The following is a 23,078-nucleotide window of genomic DNA, read 5'->3' on the forward strand; positions in this document are numbered from 1 at the left end:
GGTCCCACACTGAGCCCTGATCCTGGTCCCACCACTGAGCCCTGATCCTGGACACACCCTGAGCCCTGATCCTGGTCCCACACTGAGCCCTGATCCTGGACACACTGAGCCTGTCCCTTGACACACACTGAGCCCTGACCCTGGACACCCCCTGAGCCCTGATCCCGGTCCCACACTGAGCCCCGACCCTGGTCACACCGTGATCCTAGATCCTGGTCTCACTGAGCCCTGACCTTGGTCCCACACTGAGCCCTGATCCTGGTCCCACACTGAGCCCTGATCCTGGACACCCCCTGAGCCCTGATCCTGGTCCCACACTGAGCCCTGATCCTGGACACACACTGATCCCTGATCCTGGCCCCACACTGAGCCCTGATCCTGGACACACTGAGCCCTGATCCTGGTCACACACTGAGCCCTGACCCTGACCCCACACTGATCCCTGACCCTGGACACACACTGAGCCCTGACCCTGGCCCCACACTGAACCCTGATCCTGGCCCCACACTGAACCCTGATCCTGGCCCCACACTGAGCCCTGACCCTGGCCCCACACTGAGCCCTGATCCTGGACACACTGAGCCCTGATCCTGGTCCCACATTGAGCCCTAATCCTGGTCCCACACTGAGCCCTGACCCTGGCCCCACACTGAGCCCTGACCCTGGCCCCACACTGAGCCCTGATCCTGGACACACTGAGCCTGTCCCTTGACACACACTGAGCCCTGGCCTGGTTGAGTGCTGAGCCCCCTTTTGTTCATAGACTGAGCCTTGCTCCTGCCCACACTGAGCCCCAGCCCTCGCACGCCCTGGCGAGTCCCTGGGCTCACCCACCTGGCTCTCCAGGGCCAGGATCCGGCTCTGAGCGCGCTCCAACTTGGCCAGGAGGTTGAACTTGTCTGCACCGCCAGACAGGAGGTCCTGTGGGCAAAGCCGCAGCTCACGCAGGGCGGGGCCTGGAGGAGGGCAGCAGCCGCGGGAGCTGGGGCCGCCCTGGGCGGCAGCGGGAGAAGCCAGGCGGATCTGGGGGCCCAGGCCCAGGCTGCGCACCGATCCTGGCGTTCAGAACAGAGCTGTTTCCCCTGGGCCACCTGTCCTGTCCTGGAGCCCCCTTTCCCCGCCCCACACAGAGCGGCAGTGGAACCGGGAGTCCTGGCGGGGCGGGCCCCCTTCCCCGTCTTCACCTGGAGTCAGGTGCGCTCTCAAGTGGGAAGTGGGGCACCCACCTGTGCAGGCAGGGTCTCTGTGCCCCCGGGGTGGCCCGCACCATCCGTCCCTCGCAGCCTCTGTCCCACATCTCCTGCTCCCTGCTCCCCGGGGTCCACCTGGGATAGGGGAGAAGGGCTCCGTCCCAGGACATGATCCCAGGGGGCAAGGGGGGTGTCAGGGGCCTAGGGGTCAAGGGTCAGTTGGGGCCAGGAGAAAAAGCAAGGAGCTCAGGCCCCAGAGACCCCGGCCGCGGCTCTCACCGGCAGGGCCTGCTGCTGCAGGATGATGGGGGCCGACTGGTGCCGGCTCTTGTCCAGCTCTGCCCGCAGCCGCGAGTTTTCCGCCAGCAGCAGGGAGTACACGTCGGCGGGCAAGTTCTCTCCCTTGGAGCCCGGAGGGAGGCCGGGGGCAGAGGGCCCGGGGAGGCCTGTGATTGGCCACGGGTGTCTGTGAGATGGGTGCCTGCCGCTGGCCCCAGCGTTTTCCTCTGCTCTGCCCCCCGCGTGCTCCCGAGCCTGCAGTGGCTCCCCGCTGCCCAGGTGAACAGGTCCCCACCCCCTTCAGAGTCTGAGCCCAGCCTTCGCCCCGACCCGCTCCCCATTCCTGCTCGGCGGATCCCGCCCCCTCCTTGCCCGCCCCTTCTCGGCCCCTGAGCCTTTGCCAGGCTGTGCCCCTCCTGGGCTCCCTGTGCCCCTCTCACTCAGGCCCCTGGATGCTCTCAGGATCCAGCTTGCAGTATTTTCTGGAAGCGGTCAGAACCCCCGCCCCTCCCTCAGAGCCCAGCCCTGGGCCCTGGGGGGGGGGGGGGCGGCACAGGTGGCCTTTGCTTCCGCCTGCCCTGGTGCAGCGCCACCTGCTCCGAGTGCGGCTTGGCTGACACCCACGGAGAACAGGAGCCACCGATTTCATCAGGTGTTTGCTCTGTAGCGCAGAATCCTTAAAGGCACAGGGAGCTGGCGGCCGGGTTCCGGGGGTCCTGCTGGGGAAACTCCTGACCCCTGCCCTGCCTGTGTCCTAGGGTGCGGAGGAGCCGCAGGACGCCAGGGGCCCCGGACGCGTCCAGGGCCTTACTGGGCAGGGGAGCAGGCCACGCTGGGTCCCGCAGGTGCAACTCAGCCACGGTCCTGCGGTTGGAAGGCAAGGACCGGGGCGGGGGGTGAGTGCCAGGGACCCCCACCACTCACTCGCGCTGGGCTTCTCCTGCAGCCTGCTCGGCGCGGGGGCCTCGCTCCAGTCCCGCAGCATCCGCTCCATCTTCTGGATCACCTGCGGGCAGAGCACCGAGGCCGCGTTGGCCAGGGCTGTCCCCGGGCCGGCGCGGGGCGGGCCCCCGGCGGGCAGCCGGCACCTGCCTTCTCCTGGTGCCGCACGGTGTCTTCCAGCGCGCGCATCTGCTGCAGCTTGTCCTGGTAGCGCTTCAGCAGCGCGGCCTGCGGCGGCTGCGCCTGGTGCGAGAGCAGTAGCTCCTTCTCCCGGTCGTTCTTCTGCGGGTGCAGAAGAGAGACGCGTGGGTGCCCGGGAGCCAGCCTTGGCCCCGGGGTCCTCCCTGGCGGGGCCCCCGTCTCCGTCCCCGCTCACTCGAATCAGCTCGTTCTGCAGGTGCTGCACCTTGTCCCGCAGCTGGTTCACGTCCAGCTCTGCCAGCAGCAGCCTCTCCTTCATGGAGCCTGTTGGGGGCACAGGGGGTGGCTCAGGGAGGTGGGGGGGGGGTCTCTCCCTGCTGAGTCAGCAAAGTCAGGGCCAGGAGGGCAGCGTGGACTCTGTCTTTCCCAGCAGCAGGGGCCGTGGGAGCGTCTGCGGGTGTGGGCGGAGCTCCTGCCCTCCCCTCCCACGTCTCCGTGCCTCAGCCCCCCCCCCCCCCACCGGGTGAGCTCACCCAGGTTCTGCAACTCCTGGGCCTCGGCCTGCGCCTCCTCGGCCTCCCGCCGGGCCAGCCGGCTCCGCAGCCTGCGGTTCTCGCCGTCCAGGACGCTGGCCTGCTTCCGCAGCGACAGGATGTCCTCTGCCATCTTCTGCATGGCTCGCCTGTAGTTGTTCATCTCCTGGGAACCCCGGAGCCCAGGGCTGAGCCCCTGCACCACGGCTGCCCCCCGCCCGCATCGCCACCTCCACCTGGAAGTCCCGCGGGTCACCCCAAGCCCTAGGCTGTGCCTCCCAGGCTCAGTCCTCACCCCTGCTGGCCACCATGAGGCCGGCTGCTCTGATACGCTCTCACGCCCCCGACACCAGTTCTGGGCAGCAGGCCTCAGCATGGGCTACAGAGCCTGGGGAGATGCTGGACTGGCCGAATCACCACCATGTCCTGTCCTCGTCCCTCGTCCCTGACCCCTGGAGCCCAGGGGAGCCCCTGGCTGAAGCTGTTCAGCTGGCCCAGAGTGCAGAGGGGACACGGAGTATGCCTGGGGGAGACCCCGAGAAGGGCGCGGTGTTGAGGTCGGGACCCAGTGGTGAGGGGAGCGTGCCAGGGCAGGGAGCCAGACCCGGTCGCCAGGTTAGAGACGGCCCTCGTCCACCCTCCTGGTGGAGGACACCCCCTGAGAGTTTACCCCCTCTAAGTGGTATTTTTCGGTTTTATTTATTAGAGAGAGAGGAGAATTCCCACCCACTGGCTCACTCCCCCAAGGTCCAGAACAAGCAGGGCCAGGCCAGGCTGAAGCCAGGAGCCGGGAGCTCCATCCGGGTCTCCCAGGTGGGCAGCACTGGAGCTGTCACCTGCAACCTTCCAGGGTGCCCGTCAGCAGGAATGGGGGCAGGGCTGGGACTTGAACCCAGGCCCTGTGATACAGGGCATGGGCGTCCCGGGCAGGGTCTGAACCGCCACACCACACGTCCACTCCTCTCCGTGCTCAGGACAAGCCTGGGAGGGCAGATCTTGTCACCCCCCATTTTTCTGACGAGGGAAGCAGGGGCCGGAGAGGTGAGCGGTCTGCTCGGTGCCAGCACCAAGGCCTGGGGCAGCGGGGCCGGCGGGCGCCGTCTGGGCTCTGGTGCTCCGGGGGACCTCCACGGCGCAAACGCCAGCCTGGCTGCCCCCGGAGAGCCACGCCTCCCCAGGGGCTGGGAGGGAGGGACCTTGGCCAGGCGCCCCCTCCCCCCCACCGTGGGCCCCCAGCAGGACCTTGGGCCGAGCAGCTGGGCCGGGAGGCCGTAGCCTGCGGGCAGCAGCCCTGACCTCTCCCCACAGGGCCACGCTGTGCGTCACGGCCCAGTCTTGGACACCATGGCCCCAGATTCCTCCGCGCTCCTGGGCCCTCGGCCGCTGCTCCTGTTGGGGCGGGGCCAGGTTTCACTTGGGGGATCGGCGGGGACCCCTCACAGCCCGGGTGAGTCTCGCCCCAGCCACGCTGAGAGCCTGGGGCACCCTGCAGACGACAAAGACGCAACTGTGGCTGGGGAGGCAGGCAGGGGGCGACTGTGGGACGCGGCGAGGAGGCTCACGTCTGCGGCGAGGTGGGGGTGTGTGGCTGGGGAGGGTCCACCCCCTGGCCCCCAGCGATGGATTCATGGGAGTTTGCTTTTCCCACAGTCGGTTCCCGTTCCTGTCGGTGGGTCGCCTTTTGCAGTTTATATGGTAAAAGGACTGAGCGCAATAGTTTCCAGTCTATAGAGACAGCCTCCAGGCCAGGGTGGAGAAGGGATGTGTGGGGGCTGGGGACGGAGGGGTATGTAGGGGAGGCGTGGGCATGAGCAGGGGCAGGGGTGGGGAGGGTTCTCCCAGGGGAGGGAAGGGGGCTAGGGGCAGGTGCAGACAAGGTGCCCACCTGAGGCAGGTGGGAGGCCCTGCAGGGGCTGCAGTAGGAGCATAGGGAGGGGCGGGGCCGGGCCGGGCACACCCTTCTCTCCTCCTTGGCCCTTCCCTGGGTGGCCACTCAACCTCAGAGTCCCCCCGGGGGTCCCCAGGGTCTGGCCCTGGCAGGCCAGGCCATCTGAATGTAGTTTGCCTTTTCCACCAGCAGGGGGCAGCAGTGTTGCGCAGACGCTCAGGCCACCCCCCACACCATGAAGCAGGAGCTAGGAAGGGTGTGTGCAGGGAGTCTTAGACTCATCCCCGAGCCCGGCACACATGGCCCTGCTCCAAGTGGTCCAGCTGCCTGCCCAGACCTGCTGTGCCCAGCTCTTCCCGTCTCAGAGACTCCGGTGGGCTGGCCACCTGTTCAGGGTCGCACAGAGAATCCGGATCTCAGCTGGGTCCTGTCCTGGGCAGGCGATGGGACTGAGTGGGGACAAGACCCAGCCTGAAGCTGCCCCAGCTCTTCCCACCGGCACAGCAGCGGCACCTGAGGCTCACCCACGTGCAGGGCAGTTGAGAGGGGCTTAGGAGCAGCTTGGGACGCATTTGATCACGCATGTGCACATGCACGCACACGCATGTACACGCCAGCCTAAACCACGCAGCATCCCCCTCTCACCCAGGACAGACCACGGGTGCTCAGCCCGGGGGGGGTCCTCACAAGGCCCTGTCTGCACCTCTCTGTCTAGTTGGAACTTGGGGTTTGAGGGGGAAGAGTCCAGCCCCGGTTTTCTGAGGGCGAGGTGGGGCCAGGTGCAGCGAGGGCTGCGTGATTTGGCCAAGGTCTCGTCCTCATACGGGGCAGAGCTGCCCTGGGATTTGGTTCTCTGGGGGCTGTTGGGAGTATGCGCCCCTCCCCCCGAGGCTCAGGGTGACGGTGCTGGAAGGGTCTGAGCTGGCCGAGATTCTGGGTCAGAGCAGAAACGTGCGGGCCCTGGCCTGGCCATCTGAGCCCTACAGCTTCCTCCTCCAGGAAGGCCCCCCAGCTGGGCGTCCTTCCTGCTGCCTCAAGACACAGCCTTCCGGGGGGCAGTGTGTGGCACTGGGGAGAGCCCCGCCCCATGGGAGCGCCCAGTCTGAGTTCTGGCTCCCTGCTAATGCACACCCCGGGAGGCAGCGGGTGAGGGCTCAAGTCCTTGGGCCCCTGCCGCCCACCCAGCAGGCCCACCCGACGTGGGAGACCCGGATGGAGCTCCAGGCTGCTGGCTTTGGCCTGGCCCAGCCCCTGCTGCACAGGCATTTGGGAAGAGTTATCTGTCTGCGACACTGCCTCTCTGTCTTTCAAATAAAATGGAAACAATAAATACGCAGGACCCACTGCCTCGCTCTCGGGTCGGTGATGGATGCTGGCGGTATCTCTACTCCCCACACGGAGAGGCGGGGCCTGGTTCCCTGCTCATGTCACCGGCCTCACGGGGGGCGGGATGCAGCAGAAGTGACCCCTGGGGACTGCCGAGGCCAGGCAGTAGGAGCCGTGTGGCACCCTCCCTCCCCCGGGACACCTGCCATCGCCCCACGGCCGCCATGCTGGGAGGAAGCCTGGGCCTACTTGCCCACCCCCAGCTGCGCCAGCGGCTGCCCCCAGGGCCTCCCAGCAGGGCCAGGCATCGTAACGACCCTTCTAATACTGAGGTGTGGGGGTGCTTTGCCCTGCTGCCATAGTGGCGAGAGCAGTCTCCCCGCCTCTCGGAGCCTGACTGTGGCTCCCACGGACAGGTCCAGCTTTCAAAGTCAAAGCCCTCTGTGCCAGCACAGACCCCACCCCTGTAAGATCTGAGCCCTGGCCACGCCAGGGTCCCTCTCGTTCCCTTTAAAGTTTTGTTTACTTGAAAGGCAGAGAGACAGAGAGACGGGGGGGGGGTTCTGTTCATTGGTTCGCTCCCCAAATGTCTGTAGCAACCAGGGCTGAGCTAGGCTGAAGCTGGGAGGCTGGCCGCCATCCAGGTCTGCCACGTGGGTGCCAGGGGCCCTCACCTGCTGCCTCCCAGGTGCGTCACCCGGGAGCTGCGGTGAGGAGCAGGCACGGGCTCCAGCCCAGGCGCTCCGAGGTGGAGGCAGTGCCCCACCTGGCGCCTTAACCACTATGCCCGCTGCCCGCCCTGGCGCCTTAACCACTATGCCCGCTGCCCGCCCTGGCGCCTTAACCACTATGCCGCTGCCCGCCCCTCCCTGGACGCCTTCTGTCCTCAAACCCTTGCCTACCTCTGCCAACAAGTCATCCCTGGCTCTCACCAGCCTGGCGCCCTCCACCTGCTCTCCTGGGGGACCCATTCCCAGGCGACCCTCTGACCACATCCTGGCTCCTGTCCAGCTCCTGCAGGTCCCCTAATGCCTGAGGCCTCTCTGGCTGACCGGACAGCTGTTAGCCCCATGTCTGTGAAATGCAGCTCCAGAGGTTGGGGCCACTTCCGAGGGGGCCAGCCGTGGGGGGGGGGGCGGAGGAGAGGGTGAGGTTGTGCCCAAGATGTGCCATGGGTATCTCCCCAGGGTTGGGGCTCCCTGCAGCCCCCTCTATTCCTGGGCACGCCCCTTGCGGCCCACTGTGGGACAATAGAACTACAGTGCCCGGCGGTCAGCGGCTGCCCAAGCCTCGTCCTCTCCCTGCACTCTCCAACCTCACCACCAGAGGGCAGGCAAGGGAGTCCGCAGGCCCCAGTGGCCAGGTGGGGACAGAGGCACAGAGCCGGCCCAGGCCAAGCAGGAGGGCGAGGCCACACTCCATGAGGCCATGAGGCCGGGGCCTTCACCCTGGGGACGGCCCCTGTGTCACCTGCCACCGCCCAGGGTGCCCTGAGCTTGCCAGGCCCATTCGGGGCTCAGCCTGGACGGCTCCCTTCCACCTGCTCCACCGTCTGTGCTCCTGCTGGGTTGGGGAGCAGCTCCGGAAGGAGGGAACAGCCTGCCTGGGACACCCTAGGAGGGAAGCCAGAGGCCAGAGGTGGGGGAGGCACTGGAGCTGGCCCTGGGCTGGGTGGGATTGGAGGGGTGGGGACAGCACGGACTTGGGCTGCTGTTGTGTGGCAGCAAGACACACAGGTCTGTCTGGCCGGAGAGCCGCAGCAGGCCTCGCTGGCCAGGCCAGCCAAGGAGGAGGTGCCAGGAACGTGCTTCTGAATGGAGGGTGGGCGGGAGCCACAGAAGATTCTAGAACCAGGGCTCTGCTCGCCCCGGCTCCCCCAAGAGAGTCAGCCTGGCTCTCCGCCACAGACCCGCTGTGTATAGCAGGTGCTCCTGCTCGCTGGACGCTGGACGCTGCCCTCTCGCGGGGCGGGGGCGGCAGGGCCTTTGTTCAGCCCCAAGGTCAATGCAAAGCCACAGCAGGAGTGCTTTTCTCTTCCTCTGGTTCTCCCCTCCCACTGCAGCAGAGCCGGGGCCCTGGGAAGCTTTTGTGCAGGGCTCGGTGCAGCGCTGAGGGGCGGCGGGGCCCTTGGCCGGCTGCTGACCCCGGCCAACGTAATAGCCCTCTGCGGGAGCCAGGAGGGCTAATTGGGCCAGGCAGGCACAAAGGGGCTGGGGCCGGGCTGGCGTGGGGGCGGGTCTTCCTGTCTTCTGGAACCCGCCCACCTTCCAGGCTCCACCAGTCCCTCCTCCTCCAGGAAGCCCTCTGAGCCGTCCTGGCCTCCTCCTGGGGTGGGGACACCCTTGCCCCCGGCCCAGGGAAGTAAGGGCCTGGCACTCAGGGGCTGGTGCGGGCACGACACCCCAGCCTGTCCTCACAGGCCTAACTCTCCCACCAAGGCCCCTGCCCTGGGGGCCCCCTCCTGCCGGGATGCCCCTGGCTAGAGCTCTGTTGCCCACCTGTGCTGCATGGGGCCGAGCTTGGCCAGGTCCAGAACCCGGCTCCTAATGTAGCTGCGTCCCCCCTGCTGGCCGGGGCTGGCCCGTGGGTGCTAATGGGGACACTCTGGTCACTCCCCAGGCTGGCCTCGTCCCTGGCTGGGAGGCTCTGCTTCCCCCAGACACCCCCGCAGTACCCCCCACCCCGCGGTACCGCCCGCTCTTCCTCACCGCCCTGCACCGCTCACCCGCTGCCGGGGCAACCCAGGCCCGGCCACTCTCTCCAGCTGGGGGCTGCCCCTCAGTTAGCTGGAGACCATGGTCACGGCTCTCTTCCCTCCCTGGGCACCTGTGGGTGCACGCGGGTGGCGGAAGCGGGGGCTGGGGGCTCGGCAGCCCCTGCCCTTCCCCCTCTGCTCCTCCTTGAACAGGCTCCCGGGCAGGTCCGCTGGTTGCCTGGCAACACACCCAACACACCTGCCCGCCAGGTGTGCCGCCCAGCCTCCCCCCCCACCCGCCCCCAGACTCACAGAGCAGCTGCCAGTGAGGATCAGGGCAGTCCTGGGGGCTGGCGGGGGCGAGGACCCTGCCTCCCCCATCTCTCCTGCCAGCAGGTCCTGCTCCCAGGGGTGGGTCCCCAGGGACCTGTTGCTACAACGGTGCCTGCCTGGTGACCAAGCCCAGCGGGCCCTGAGTGGGGTGCTGGCCGGCCCCTGGGGCCGTCTTGGGGGGGACACCTTTGGGGGGGGAGGGTTGAAGTCGGGTAGGTGCACACCTGCTCACTCAGGGCTGGGTGGGCTGTGGGGCTCCCCTGCCCCAGTCTCAGCATCCCTCACCCCCACCGTGACCTCCAGCTGCCCCTCACTCCCGCCCCCTCCCCGCCTCTCTCTGCTCCTCCATGGGCCTGGTCTCTGCGGGAAGCCCCGGCCCCTGCACAGGACCCCACGCTGCTGGCCCGGGCCTCCCACCCCTGCGCTCCTGGCAGCCTGGACAAATTCCTTTCCCTTTAGTTCAGCCAGCCGGGACGGATGTTTTCCAAAGACGCTCTGGGAAGCCGAGGGGAAAGAAACTCCCATAAACCAGCGCCCCACCCAGAGGCGTGTGCCCGAAGTGTCCAGCCGGGGCAGGGTGGGGTCTGTGTGCCTTTGTCCAGAGACGGGGTCGACAGGACCCCCATCCAGACCCGGTCAGAGCCTGCCCAGGCTGGGGCTCCAGAAACACCCCCCGACAGCAGGGAGTGATGACCACAGGGCTCTCTGGGGCCTCCGGGGGCGCGGGGCATAGGAGTGACCCCCGGCTGGAGGCTGCAAGACAGGCCCCTCCCCCTGACCTGTTACGAAATCTCTGCCCTGGGCCGATGCTGTGGCGCAGAGGGTGAAGCCGCCGGCTGTGACGCCGGGATCCCTGTGGGCACTGGTTTGAGTCCCGGCTGCTCCTCTTCCCACCCAGCTCCCTGCTAATGGCCTGGGAAGGCAGTGGAGGATGGCTGGGGCCCCAGCACCCATGTGGGAGACCCAGCTGGAGTTTGCTTTCTCCTCGCTCAGCGTAAGAGGAATAGGCCGGCGGTCGGGCAGGGTGCTCCCCACACGCCCTTCGGCTCCTGTTGGAGCTGCCAGGTAGAGGTGCAAGGCAGGGGCTCTGTGGCCGCTCAGCCCCGTGGCCTCGCTGGCTCTGGGTCCCTTCTCTACACAGAGCTGCCGGGCAATCCTGTGAGGTCGTCGTGGCCGCAGAGCCCCCGCCCAGGGGCCGCGCCCTCCCGAGGGGCCCCACAGGGGGCGTGCGGGTCCTGGCGGGGCCAGCCCCCTTCCTGACGATGACCTGGCCGGCACCCCAGGCACGGCCCCTCTTGCTTCTCCCAACAGACTTCCCACCTGGGGAATGGGCTCCCACCTCCCTCCGTGTGTGCCCCCTCCCAGCCCACAGACAGCGGGCCAGGGCGCTCCCCCCCCCCGCCTTCCCCCGCCGCCCGCCAGCCTGGCCTCCCGCGCCTGCCTGTGCGTGCTCCGATCGATCCATGGAATCTGCCGCATTCCCGGGCGCCATGAATTTTTCATCAAAGGTCTGTGGACTCTGGGAAGCACACAATTACCAGCACCATCACTTATGCAGGGCGCGGAGCCCGTGCCGGCGGGAGGCTGGAGCGGCGCCCCAGTGGCCCGCGGGTGTCAGCCATTGCCCGGAGAACAGGTGCCAGACATCCTCGGGCGGCCTGAGCCCCAGCCTTGAGGCTTGAAGGCGGCCCAGAGGTCGTGCCTGGCCTCAGGCGCTTCATCCATAGAATGGGCATTAAAGAGCCTGCGGTCCCTTCTTAGCTCCTTAAAATGCACCACGTCCACCCAGCTTGAATGTCAAGGTTCCCATGGCCCCAGCCCACGGGTCTCCAGCCTCACAGCCCAGCCTCTGTCCAGCGGCTGCCCCCACTCCCAGCCCCCGCAGCCTTAGAAGCCCCCTCCCGCCTCCACCAACAGGACTGGTCCCTGCGGCTCTGTCCGCCGTGCCCGGCTCCTGACCAAGGCCGAAACACCCAGGCGTGTTCAGGAGAGCCCACGACGGCTTGCCGTGCTTTCAACAGCCCCTTCCGATCACCCGAGGAGCTGCCACCCCTGTGCCCATTCCACAGAGGTGGAGAACGAGGCGCGAGGGGGTCCTGTCTTCGAGGGTCCCCATACATACTTCCAGGACAAGCCTGGGGCCGGCTCTCCTGTACCCAGCCGGCCTCGGCCTGCAGTCCACAAGGGCAGGGCCGTGCCTCCAGCTTCCCCCTCGGCATGGGGGGTCTCCCTTCGCAGGCCCCAGGCTCCGCCCACTGGGAGGACACTGATCCTCAGGCCCCGCCCCGCCGGCTCTGACGTCAACCTCGCCCGTGGCCCAGATGCCTGCCTGGTGCCCGTTGTGCCCTCCACTGGGCCCCACACCCTGTGCCCTGGAGCCCCCCTGCTGCTCTGCTCCCCCTGCCCCCCAAGTCTGGGTCTGAGCTGTCCCCCAAATGCTGTCACTCCTGCGCACGGGCTGGGGGGCATGTGGCGGCACCGTCTCTTTGGGCATTGCCTAGCTGGGGGCCTCCCCTGCAGCCGGGGAGCGACCTGGGGGCCCCTGGGCTCCTGTGCCCTGTCACACAGACGGGAGAGGCCAGCCCCTGAGGGGAGACCTGGGCGAGGGGCGGAGACACCTGTGCCAGTCTAGCTGCAGGCCTCTGGAGCTACTGCCCGCTGGGCGCTGTCTGTGGCAAAGCACCCTGCTCCTGGGTGCTCTGGGATGGGCCCAGGGCAGGCAGCTGCCCGGGGCAGGGCGAGCTGGGAACTTGGCTGAAGCCCCCTCCTCCTTGTGTGTGCCCCTCCCCCTCCTGGCCTGGCCCAGGCTGCCAGGACGGTATCAGGGGGAGCCGGGAGCAAGGGGTAGGGGTGCATGCTTGTCTTCTCTATGGGGGACACATGTTGGTAAGGGAAGCAGTTGGGGCCTCTCGGCCAGCTCCCACCCCACCCTCCTGGGGGGTGCAGGCACGCCAGGGCCACAGCTGAGCTCTGAGGGTAAGTAGCATCTGTCAGGGGGTGGGAAGGGGTGCAGTGCCTGCAGGGGCACAAAAGCACACGGGGATCACGAGATGGGGGCCATGAGGAGGGCTGGTGGGGGCGCGGCTGGAGCCCGGGGCCTCAGATGCCAGGCTGAGGCCCGAGCAAGGAGCCCGTGGCAGCAGGGACCCTCCCCAGCGGGAGGCCTGCTTGTCCCACGGTGGGCATGGCTGCCCGAGCATCCACACACACCTGCTGAGGGCTGGGAGCCTGGTGGAGCTGGGCAGGAGGCTAGAGAAGAGGAGGCGGGTGGGGTGCTGGGAGCGGGCAGGCAGCCTGGGGGAGGCGGCCTGGGGAAGCGTCCACCTGCCCGGTGCTGTCCAGGGTCGGACCCCTGCAGGGAAGCAGACCTGCAGGCGGTACCTCTCGGAGCATCAGGACGGCCACCCCGAGGGCTGCGGGCCAGAGCCCTGCCTCCCCACTCCCAGGGGCAGCCAGCCTCCCCGCCACGGCTAGGGCTGGGCTCCCGGGCTTGGCCTGCAGGCCGGAGGTCCTGCCTGCTGGGGCCAGGCTCAGAGGGGTTGAGCCATGCTTGGCTCACCAGGGCAAGGGGCTGGGGTAGGGAGGGGGACGGATGGCATGACGTGGCCTTGCCTTATGGGGCCTAGATAGAGCAGGGAGACAGTGCCCCACCCTGAGGAGCCCCAATCAGAGGGAGGAGGCCCTGCCGTGCCCTGAGACCCCTAGTCAGAGTGGGGAGGCACAGCCCTGGGAGCCCCAGTCGGAGGAGGGAGGCATGGCCCTGAGAGCACCAGTCAGAGGGGGGAGGCATGGCCCTGGGAGCACCAGTCAGAGGGGGGAGGCATAGCCCTGAGAGCACCAGTCAGAGGGGGGAGGCATAGCCCTGAGAGCCCCAGTCGGAGGAGGGAGGCACGGCCCTGAGAGCACCAGTCAGAGCCGGGAGGCACGGCCCTGGGAGCCCCAGTCAGAAGGGGGAGGCACGGCCCCGGGAGCCCCGTAGGTAGCAGGAGGGCTGTGTTGCCAGCTCAGGATCCCCTCTGAGGCGGAGGCAGACCCAGGAGCAGACAGATGGAGACAACAAGTGAAGTTAATCGAGCGAGGCCTGCGTGCACGCGAGGGTGGGAGGGCCGGATGAGGACAACGTATCGACGTCTCGCGGCTCTGCGGCCCCCGGCGGTTATCGACAAGGCTGTCTATAAATCTCCCGGCCACGTCTCCAGCAACCTTAATTACGGGCCCTCATTACCCCCCACACCTCTCGGCTGGCACAAGGGACCAGCCTGGGCTGGGGCGGCAGGTGACACCGCGGCTGGCAGGCTGGTGACAGCCAGGCCGAGCCTGGGGGAGAAGATGCCCTAGGGGCTGCAATCCAGGCCGGGAGCCCCCAGGGCTGGGGGAGCCTCTCGGCTGTGGGTGGTGAGGTTGGGAGGTGTGGAAGGGACTTTGGAGCCGGACATCTCTGGGTTTGCGGTCAGCTCTGAGGAGTGCTTTTCCTCGACCAGCCTCAGTTTCCCCATCTGTGCAACGGGGAGAAGGCTGAGAGAAGACTGAGTGAGCAAAGTCTATCTGGCGTCGAGCCCCAGGCCTGGCACCACCTGGAAAAGCAGAGCGAGGCCCTGCGGGCCACAGCGAGACCTGTCTCTCCTGTCCATCCCCGTCACCTGTCTCGGCACTGCCAGAACTGCCACAGAGGCCGGGCCTCCCCACTCCTGCCGCCCAAGCCATCACCGCAGCCCCCCGGGCCAGCCCGGTCCTCACTCCCGCCTGCCCTGACCACCCAGCCCCAGCCGGAATCTCACGTCCACCTCCGTTCCTGCCCATCAAAGGCCTTTGAGCTCCCACCACTCAGACGCCTGCTCGGGGCTCGGATTCCCACCCCCTGCTTTAGGTCCCTGTTTTCCTGAAGTGGGCGCCCACGGCTGCCCACCCAGCGCCCACCCCAGGCCTGGCGGGGAAGCCCTGGACACAGGCTGTGGACAGCAGAGAGGTCTCTGCCTAGGGGAAGGAGCCCTGGCCGGACACCGGGGCCTGGGGAGATCCGTGGGCCGAGGCAAGCCCTGAGGTGGTGGGGGGAGAGCCGAGGTGGTGGGGGGAGAGCCGAGGTGGGTGAGTGACAGCGCGGAGGCCTCCCCCAGCCCCGGTGAAGCCGGCCTGCGAGGCTGGTGGAGTGGGTACTGGCAGAGGCTGGAGCTGTGGGCCTACCCACTGGGGCCGGGTGTGGCTGGGATGTTGGGGGTTCAGGTGGGGGCTTGGGGTACAGGCTCCAGGGGTCCCTGCATGGCTCACCAGGCTGTGAACTGTGGACTGTCAGCTTAGGGGGAGCCGGCTTCTCCCCACACCAAGGAGGCGGAGAGAGGGTGTGGCCTGCGTGGGGGGGTCCCCAGGAGGAAGAGGGAGAGGCCCCAATCCCATCCCCACCCAGCCCCGTGGATGCGGGAGCCCCTTTTGTCTGCGGGAAGACAGACGGGCTAAGGGCAGGATAATTAGTCCCCCGAGGCGCGCGGCCCCTCCCGGCTTATTTAAAGGCACGGGGAGGGGGGTTTCCCGCAGCCTCCGCCAGCGCCTGCCCCAGCTCCACACGCACGGGGAGCCCGCGAATGGGCCTTTTATCTGATTAAACTGGGAGTGAACTGGCCGCTGTCTATTATCTGTGGGCTTGATTGGGTATTTAGCACCAACTGTGCGAGCGTGTGCGCGCATGCGCGCGGGGCCTGGGCTGCTCCAGTCCCAGGCGTCGGGAGGAAATTGGATCGCCTTGAAAAGCTTTTAATCAGGGCTGAACCCTAACCGAGTCCCGGGGCTGGGGTGGGGGCGGGGCGGGCGGGGCGGGGGCCCTTCTGTCCCCAGCCCTGCAGACGAGAGGGGCTCCTGCCTTGGGCACAAGCCTTCCCACGGGAGGGGAATGGGTCCTGTCCCCCCAACCGCCAGAACCTGCACCCCCCACCGTTTAGGGCGCCCCGAGGCGGCCGTGGCTGCCACAGCCCCGGGTGGAAGGCTGTGCAAGTGTTTGCCCAGGGCGGGGGGCAGAACAGGTGCCAACTGCGGCTGACTTTGGCAACTTTAGTTACTCGGAGGTTGGATGTGCCGCCTGCGGGGGCCCTCGCTGGCGATCACAGATGCCCTGGGAGGGGGCCTGGGAGGGGCCTGCAGCCTCATCAGCCTGATATGGGAGGGGGAAGGAAGGGGAGCAGCAAAGCACTGGGCATGCCCCGCGGACGGCGGCACACCTGGCACCATCACCTGGGGGCTCAGGAGGGGCGGGGCCTGGCTGCTCTCAGAGCTCCTGCTCCCCGGGTCTGGGGCCACCCCCACCCACTCGGGTCCATGCCTCCAGTCCTCAGTCTGTGTTTACTAACAGCCTCATGATGCCCACCCTTCCCTGGAGGGACGGGCCCAGAAGGGGGCGGGGCAGCCAGCAGCAGAGGCCGAACCAGCCGGTCTCCGGGTGTCGCTAGTGTCCAACTCTCCACCTGCTGCTCTTGTCCTGTGCCTGCGGTAGACCCTCTGCACCCTGGCCATTCCCTGGTTTATCCAACCCACTGCCCCACCCACCCCTCGGCTCCATCCTCCACGCCCTGCTAAATCATCCCATCCTTTGCTGGGGGGGGCATTCTCCCCACTTCCCAGACACAGAAACTGAGGCCCAGAGAAGAAGAGACTTGCCCGCTTGTCCCCTTTGAGGAGCCCCAGGCAAGGCCCAGGAGAGAGGTGCACACAGGAGCACAGGCGTGCACACACGCATGCACACAAACTCGTCTTCTGCCCAGGAGAAAGCTCTCCCACCCACACCCCCTCCCCGGCGTCAGGTCTGCGGGGGCTGCCACACCCACTCCCATGGGCACCCGCTGGGGTCCTCACTCCGCCCAGTGGCTTCTGTGGACTCCTGGCACTAGGAAAGACCACTCTGCCTGGGGCAGCTCCCCAGGCCTGGCCACCCCTTCTCCACCCATCCCCGGTGAGTCTCCCCTGCAGAGCTGAGCCTGGGCACAGGGCCCCTCGTGTGGAGCCGTGTGGACGGGGCTGCCACTTATCTGGGGGTGAGCTCCTAGCTGGGGGCCGGGGGGAGGGGGGGAGGGCTCTGGAGGAACTGGGCCTCGGTCTTCTTCTTCTTCTTTTTTTTTTTACAAAGATTATTTATTTGAAAGTCAGCGTTACACAGAAAGAGGAGAGGCAGAGAGAGATTGGTCTTCCATCCGCTGGTTCACTCCCAGTTGACCCCAATGGCCAGAACTGCGCTGATCCGAAGCCAGGAGCCAGGAGCTTCTTCCAGGTCTCCCATGCAGGTGCAGGGGCCCAAGGACTTGGGCCATCTTCCACTGCTTTCCCAGGCCACAGCAGAGAGCCAGATCGGAAGAGGAGCAGCCGGGACTAGAACCAGGGCCCATATGGGATGCCGGTGCTGCAGGCATCAGCTTTACCCACTATGCCACAGTGCCTGGGCCTCAGTCGTGAGGGAGCCCAGGGACACAAGCCCCTTCCCCATGGCACCTCCCTCTCAAGAGGAGGACTTGGCAACAGGGAGAGGGGATCAGAGAGGTGCAGTGACTGACCAGAGGTCACACAGCGCTGGCGTGGTGGAGGCGGGACTCCAGCCTGCTAGAGCTGCACCAGGGAGGGAAGGGGGGTCTGTGGGAAGAGGAAGGGAGGCTGGCACAGACAGACGCCTGAAAGCTGCCCTGTGAGGGAATGGAGGAGGGAGGGAGGGAGGGAGGGAGGGAGGGGTGCAGGCGCTGAGCGCAGGGTCGGCAGGGAAGAGCAGAGGCGGCCGGGGCCCACGTGGGGGGCTCAGGGCCAGGCCAAGCCGCCACTTCTGACGCCGGCAGCCTGTATGGGTGCTGGTTCGAGCCCCAGCTGCTCCACTTCCCATCCAGCTCCCTGCTAATGCACCTGGGAAAGCAGTGGAGGACGGCCCAAGTGCTTGGGCCCCTGCACCCACGTGGGAGACCCGGATGGAGCTCCCGGCTCCTCCTGGCTTTGGCCTGGCCCAGCCCTGGTTATTGCAGCCATGAGGGCAGTGAACCAGCGGATAGGAGATCTCTCTCTCTCTCTCTCTCTCTCTCTCTCTCTCTTTCACTTTCACACAAACACTACGAAGCGTGAGGCTCCTCGGTCCCCTGCTGGCTCCCTGGCTATGGCTGCTGTGGGTCCGAGTCCCCAGTCCCCCCCTCTCGGGGTCTCTGCAGGCTCCTCTTGTTGGGCTGGGTCCTTCTCCATGGGAGCTGCCTCCTCCCGGTGCAGCCTGGCACGAATGGGGCTCAGAGCCACAGCACAGATCGAGCCCTGGGCAGCGCCCCCAGCAGCCCGCGGCCCGGCCTGTGCCCCGGCAGCAGTCCTCTGGGCCTAGGGCGCAGCCCCTGCAGCGAGTCCCCTTGGGGTGGGCAGGGCTCCGGGAGAGGCCCGCACAGGCTCAGAAGCAGCCCGAGGCCCAGCAGGGTGGGGAATTCTGGGCCCAGAGTGGGGCCTGGAAGTACGAGGCAGGGGAGAGTCTCTGCAGGGGGAGGGAGGCAGGGGCCCTCCGAGTCAGCCTAGATATGCTGCTGTCCCATGCTGTGGCCTCGGGCCAAGGCCACCTGCCCACTGGGACAGGCAGTAGGGAAGACGAGGACCCTGGAGGCCAGTGTATGTCCCCAGCCACTGACTCCAGGGATGGGCAGGGTTGGGGGTGGGGGGAAGCCAGGAGGCTGTGTGGGGGCGGGGCGGGGCCCTGCCAGCAGGGGGCTGCTCACTCGCCAGCGCACACTGAGGGACAATAAATCGACAAACACTTAATCTCTGCAAATGGAACGGAGCCGTGAGTGTCGGCAGCCCGGGCGCTGAGTTATGGTCTCGTTTATTAATCTCTGTAGTCTCGTGATGGATGGAGGCGGAGCCGCCACCCAGGGTGTGGGGAGGGGGGTCTGGGGCAGGGTCTTGGGGAGGCTGCCGGCATTTGTGCTTTTATTCTCTCCCCTGCACAGAGCCCCCTCCCCCCTCCCCGCCTGTGGACCCTGCTAGACCGCTGTGTGAGGCGGGGTGGGTGGGACCCAGGTGCCTCCACTTATTGGGGAGAGGGCTCCCAAGAGGGGGAGTGACTGATCCGAGGTCACACAGCCAGGGACGGGCGGGGGGCAGAGACAGGGCTCAAACCTGCTCGAGGTGCACGGGTGGGAGGAGGGGTCTGCAGGTCTGTGTGGGGTGGGACCCTCGTTCCTTCCTTTCCACCTCTCTGCCCGCCCGCTTCCCTCCCTGGGGAGTGCGCTGTGTGAGTGTGTGTGGGAGCATGTGAGTGTGAGGGTATGGATGTGTGTGGGTGACTGTGTGTGTAACTGTATGCCTATGTGTGTGGGTGTGAGTGTGTGTATGACTGTGCCTGTGTGAGTGTAAGAGTGTGTGTGCATGTGTGTGTGTGTGAGCATGCGGGTGTGTGAGTGTGAGGATATGGATGTGTGTGGGTGTCAGTGTGTGACTGTGTGTGTGAGTGTATGTCTATGTGTGTGAGTGTGTGTATGACTGTGTGTCTGTGCCAGTGTGTGTATGGCTGTGAGTGTGAGTGTGTGTGTGCACTTGGGACCACTGCACCCTCACAGGTGTTCCTGTTCAGCCCCGCCAATCGCTTCTCCGCCTTGTGGCTAAGATCAAGTGCGGCCCCGCCCCGTGCCAGCATGCGGGGCTCCCAGCCTAGGGGCAGCAGGATTGCAGGGGCAGAGCTGGGAGGGGCTGGAGCCCTGGGGTGCTCCTGCTGCGGGGCTGGAAGTCCTCACCCGGACTTGGGGAAGGGGCTGGGGTGGTGGGGTCAGGGGAGGTGCTGGGTGACAGGGTGTCTGGGACCTGCCTGGCGGGCTGAGGGGCGCGGAGTCAGGGGCGTCCATTGTGCCTCACTTCCTCCTGCATTTTCTCTGCCTCTGCTGGCTCCCAGCACGGGGCTCCCCAGGGATCGTGGGCTCAGGGTCCCGCTTTGCCTCGGGGGCCAGCCCCAGGCTCCGGGCTCCTTGGGTGAGGGGTCCACCTCCTGCCACTGCTGGCCGCCGCTGCGGACTGTGGGTGCTCGGGCCCCGTCTGTGACAGCTTCCAGCAGCTGCGGGGGCTTCTGCGCAGGCCTCGTCCCTGCCACCAGGTGGCGCTGAGGGAGCTCAGGCCAGGCGGAGCCTCTGCCTCGTGGGGCCCCGACCTTGTCCTGGGGGTGGGCCTGGGGCGGGGCAGCACCAGGAGTCCCAGGGGACTTGGAAACAGCTGCCCTCCCCCTCTGGGGTCCAGGGAGCTGGAGTCCAAGATCGGCTAAGGAATAGCGGGGAGGGCGTGGGGGGCAGCACGGAGGGAACTGGGCGGGGCTCGCAGTGTGTGGCCGGGGCTGAGGACAGTGCTGAGGGTGTGGCTGGAGGGTGTGGGACAGGGCTGCGGGGCTGGGGCAGGGGAGGGGAGCCCGCTCAGGGTTTCCTGGGACATCTCAGCACCAACACGGGCTGTTGCCTATCTCGGGACCCGGGGCTTCTGGGCCGGCAGCCGCGGGCAGCCACCGGGCAGCCACCGAGGGCAGTGCCAGGAGGATGGGAGGGACCTGGCTTAAGGGGCGTCGCAGCCCCGCCGGCCTCCCCTCCCTCCCGAGTGCCCGGATGAGCACAGGGATGGGGCCAGCAGGGAGAGCAGCTCCACTGCAGGTGCAGGGACACAAAGGGCTCCCGGCCCCTGGGGGCGGGGTGTGCAGGGCTTGGGGCAGCACCTGCGAGGCCAGCCTGGGAGGGAAGGGGCCCCTTGGCTCGTGGACCTGAGCCCGCACCCCTGCAGCTGTGTGACCTGGGGGAGGCCCTGGCTTCCTTCCCTCTGCACCTGCGGGATTGGGGGTGGGGTGTGTGTGTGTCTCGGCCCCTGGAGTGGACGGCAAGGAAGTGGGGGTCCCAGGAAGCAGCCTGGGGTCCGGCAGGCCCAGGGCTGGGAGCAAGGCAGGGCAGGAGTGGGGGGGGCGAGGAGCAGGTGGGAGGGAGGGAGCGGCTTGCAAAGAAAGAGCGAAAGAAATGAGTTATTCAGTGCGGTGGGGCTGGGCAAACAGCACTGAATCTTTAAAGAGCCCTTGTCAATTATTCACCTCCTGGGGTGGGGCCTCTGGTCTGCCACAAATCTCTGAGCTCGGTGAAGAGGGGAGAGCGGGGAGCAGAGGCAGACAGACGAAATGCGGCCAATCAGAACAAGACAGAAGGGAGAGACGGAAAGAGGCGTGGGGCCATGTGCCATGTGGAGAGAGAGACAGGCAGGAGGGGACAGAGTGGGGGAGGGGAGCGCCCTGGGCTCCTCTGCCTGCTTATCCAAAGCATCAGAGGCCACCTCCTCCAGGAAGCCTTCCTTCCCTCCCCCACACTGGGGGCTCATTGGTGTGTCCTGCTCTGAATCCTGCCTGCCCCCACCCCTGCCACAGGCTCGCTCCTGCCTGCTGGGAACGTCCAGAGTTTGGAGCCTTGGCTGCTTCCTTCTCTCTGCACCCCCCGCCCCGCACAACTGGACACCAGGCGGTGGACGGGAGGACAGTTCCCAGTGGTAGGGGGAGCCCAGGCACCCCGGAAGTGTTTCGGGAGCCGTGGTTGGAGGGCCTGGAGCCGCTCAGTTCACTGCGGTCACCCTGAAGGTAGGGACAGGTCTGGCTCAGGGAGGGGGCAGTGTGCGGCAGGTGGCATGTTTGGGATGGCCGCTGCATGGCACCCTGGCCCCCGGGTGTCCATCAAGAGCACTTCTGGGCTACTCAGGGGGAGGCAAAGCTTCCTCCGGTTCTGTCTGGGCCCCTGCCCTTGACCCAAGACCACAGCAGGCCCTCCCAGGAACCGAGCTCTGCACCACAGGGAGCAAGTGACAGCAGACAGGCCTGTGTCCGCTTCCGATCCGGCTCCCTGCTACTGCACCTGGGAAAGCAGCAGGGGACGGCCCGAGTGCCTGGGCCCCGGCACCCGCGTGGGAGACCTGGAAGACGCTCCTGGCTTCAGCCTGGCCCAGCCCTGGCCATTGTGGGCATCTGGTGAATGAACCAACAGATGGAAGACCTTTCTCCGTCTCTTCCTCCCTCTCTCTCTCACTCTGCCTTGCAAATAAATAAATGAATCTTTACAAAATTGCGAACAACAGCTGTCCTGAGAGGTGTGTGAGTGTCTGGGTGCCTGGTGGTGATGGAGGAGGAGGAAACAGTGGGACAGGAGGCACCGGGGTGCTGTCTCCCCTCCCCCTCCCCCTGCTCCTCCCCCTTCTTCCCCCCCGCCCCCGCTCTTTTCTCCAGAAAATGCTCAATTTCCTATCAAGCCCAAGTAGGCTCTGGAGTCAAATCAGAGACAAAACAGCGTCCCGGGCTCTGGGGACTCCGCCACAGACCAGACAGAAATCAAGGCTGCCAGAGGCTCACGTCCCCGCCCGCGGGGCCTGGCACAAACCTGATCACGCCTGTGAGCCTGCCGTGGAGCCCAGGGCTCGTCAAACGCCCCACACGGCTCTCTGGTCCCGTCTGGCTGTGTGCTCCCGGTGCTAAGCACGGCTGTGTGACCGTTCTGCACCTGCACCTGCCCTGTGGCCTGTCCTGCTGCTCGGCCCGGAGCCCCTGGGTCGGTCGCACACGTCGCTCCATTGCTGTGTAACTCGGCCTGGTTGCCATGGAACGGTGACGCAGTGCTACACGGGTACCCGCAGCTGTCAAGGGGCTGGGGGCAGTTGCTACCCATGGCCCGGGACTGGGCCCAGGTGAGCCCCGCTGGGGCAGATCTGAGGCAGGGGCGCAGCGATTACGCTGGGAGTCAGGAACACAGAGGGCAGCCCACAGCCCCCTCCCCCTCGAGGGTGCCAGGCCTGGGAAGCTGTCTGGCAACAGCCAGGCAAGCAGGGGCTAGCAGCCAGTCCTGTGGCCTCACCCAGTGTCCAGCAGGAAGGAGTGGCGTGGGAACCAGGGGCCCCTGGGTAGGCCCCAGCTCAGCCCTGGGGTTGGTAGCCCAGCAGATCCCATGCTGGGGAGCCCCTGGCACACGCACAGGACCAGAGTGGGACCGGGCTGTGTCCCCTGCCCAGGAGGCTGCCGTGGGACGCCTGTGCAGCCCAACTGGGCATGAGGTCTCCCCGCTGGGTGAGCAGGGGCAGAGCCAGGTGGGACGGAGGCTGTGCAGGTGTGTGCGGGGGCGGGGGGCAGCGCCCTCACCTTGCCCCTTGCATCCTGCCCCCTCCCCATGTACCTTCCCTGTCTCCTTTTCCCCTGGCCTGCGGACCCTCGACTCTTCACTGCCTTTGCTCAGAGGTGCGAGAAGGGGGCACCGCATCGCCGGGCTTTGAGGTTTTTTCTTCAAAGCGCCGAAGGCAAGCACTCTGTCCTCATTTCCAGTGAGATTTACGGTCGGGCAGGAGGGCGGCCCCCGTGCGATTCTCCCTCCCCTGCCCTGCCCCTGGCTGGAGGGCGGAGAAGTTTGAGCCAGGGAGCCACGGACGACGCCAGGGCAGCCACGACACGGACGGCGGGGGGTGGGGTGGCGGGCGCCCCCCCCAGCGGGTGCCTCCCTTCCTATTCGTCGGGTGGCACTTGGTCCAGAAAGGTGCAGAAGTGCCAGGGGAAGATGAGGAGGCTGTCGGTGGACGGGGGCGGGGCCCGGGTCTTCCCTCGGGTCCGGGGGCCTCGCTGGGGGCCTCTTCTCAGGATCCTCTGGAGCAGTGCTCCCCACGGGATCCGCTGTGGAAGGGGGGCAGGCAGGAAGCCACAGGGAAGCCTCGTGGGCCAGGCGCCTCGGACGGGGACGCTAAGGAGCTGTCTTTCCGGGGCCAGCTCCCTAGCCCTCTGCACCAGG

General features: G+C 67.0%; 1 protein-coding gene across 4 annotated transcripts in view; it reads right to left on the bottom strand.

Moving 5' to 3' along the window:
* Positions 1 to 23,078, bottom strand: part of CCDC33 (coiled-coil domain containing 33) — a 64,085-nt gene that overhangs the window by 2,785 nt on the left and 38,222 nt on the right. For 2 of the 4 annotated variants that reach the window (XM_070054688.1, XM_070054686.1), the window contains exons 12-18: positions 3,086 to 3,251; positions 2,788 to 2,876; positions 2,562 to 2,693; positions 2,394 to 2,475; positions 1,470 to 1,636; positions 1,227 to 1,325; positions 835 to 921 (exon numbers count right to left, since the gene is read on the bottom strand). In XM_070054688.1, coding sequence (XP_069910789.1) covers positions 835 to 921; positions 1,227 to 1,325; positions 1,470 to 1,636; positions 2,394 to 2,475; positions 2,562 to 2,693; positions 2,788 to 2,876; positions 3,086 to 3,251 — 822 coding nt within the window. The remainder of the gene's footprint in view (positions 1 to 834; positions 922 to 1,226; positions 1,326 to 1,469; positions 1,637 to 2,393; positions 2,476 to 2,561; positions 2,694 to 2,787; positions 2,877 to 3,085; positions 3,252 to 23,078) is intronic. The other 2 variants (XM_070054689.1, XM_070054687.1) reach the window with 1 other exon arrangement.

The sequence above is a fragment of the Oryctolagus cuniculus genome, chromosome 12 (genome assembly GCF_964237555.1).
Source record: "Oryctolagus cuniculus chromosome 12, mOryCun1.1, whole genome shotgun sequence".
Lineage (NCBI taxonomy): Eukaryota > Metazoa > Chordata > Mammalia > Lagomorpha > Leporidae > Oryctolagus > Oryctolagus cuniculus.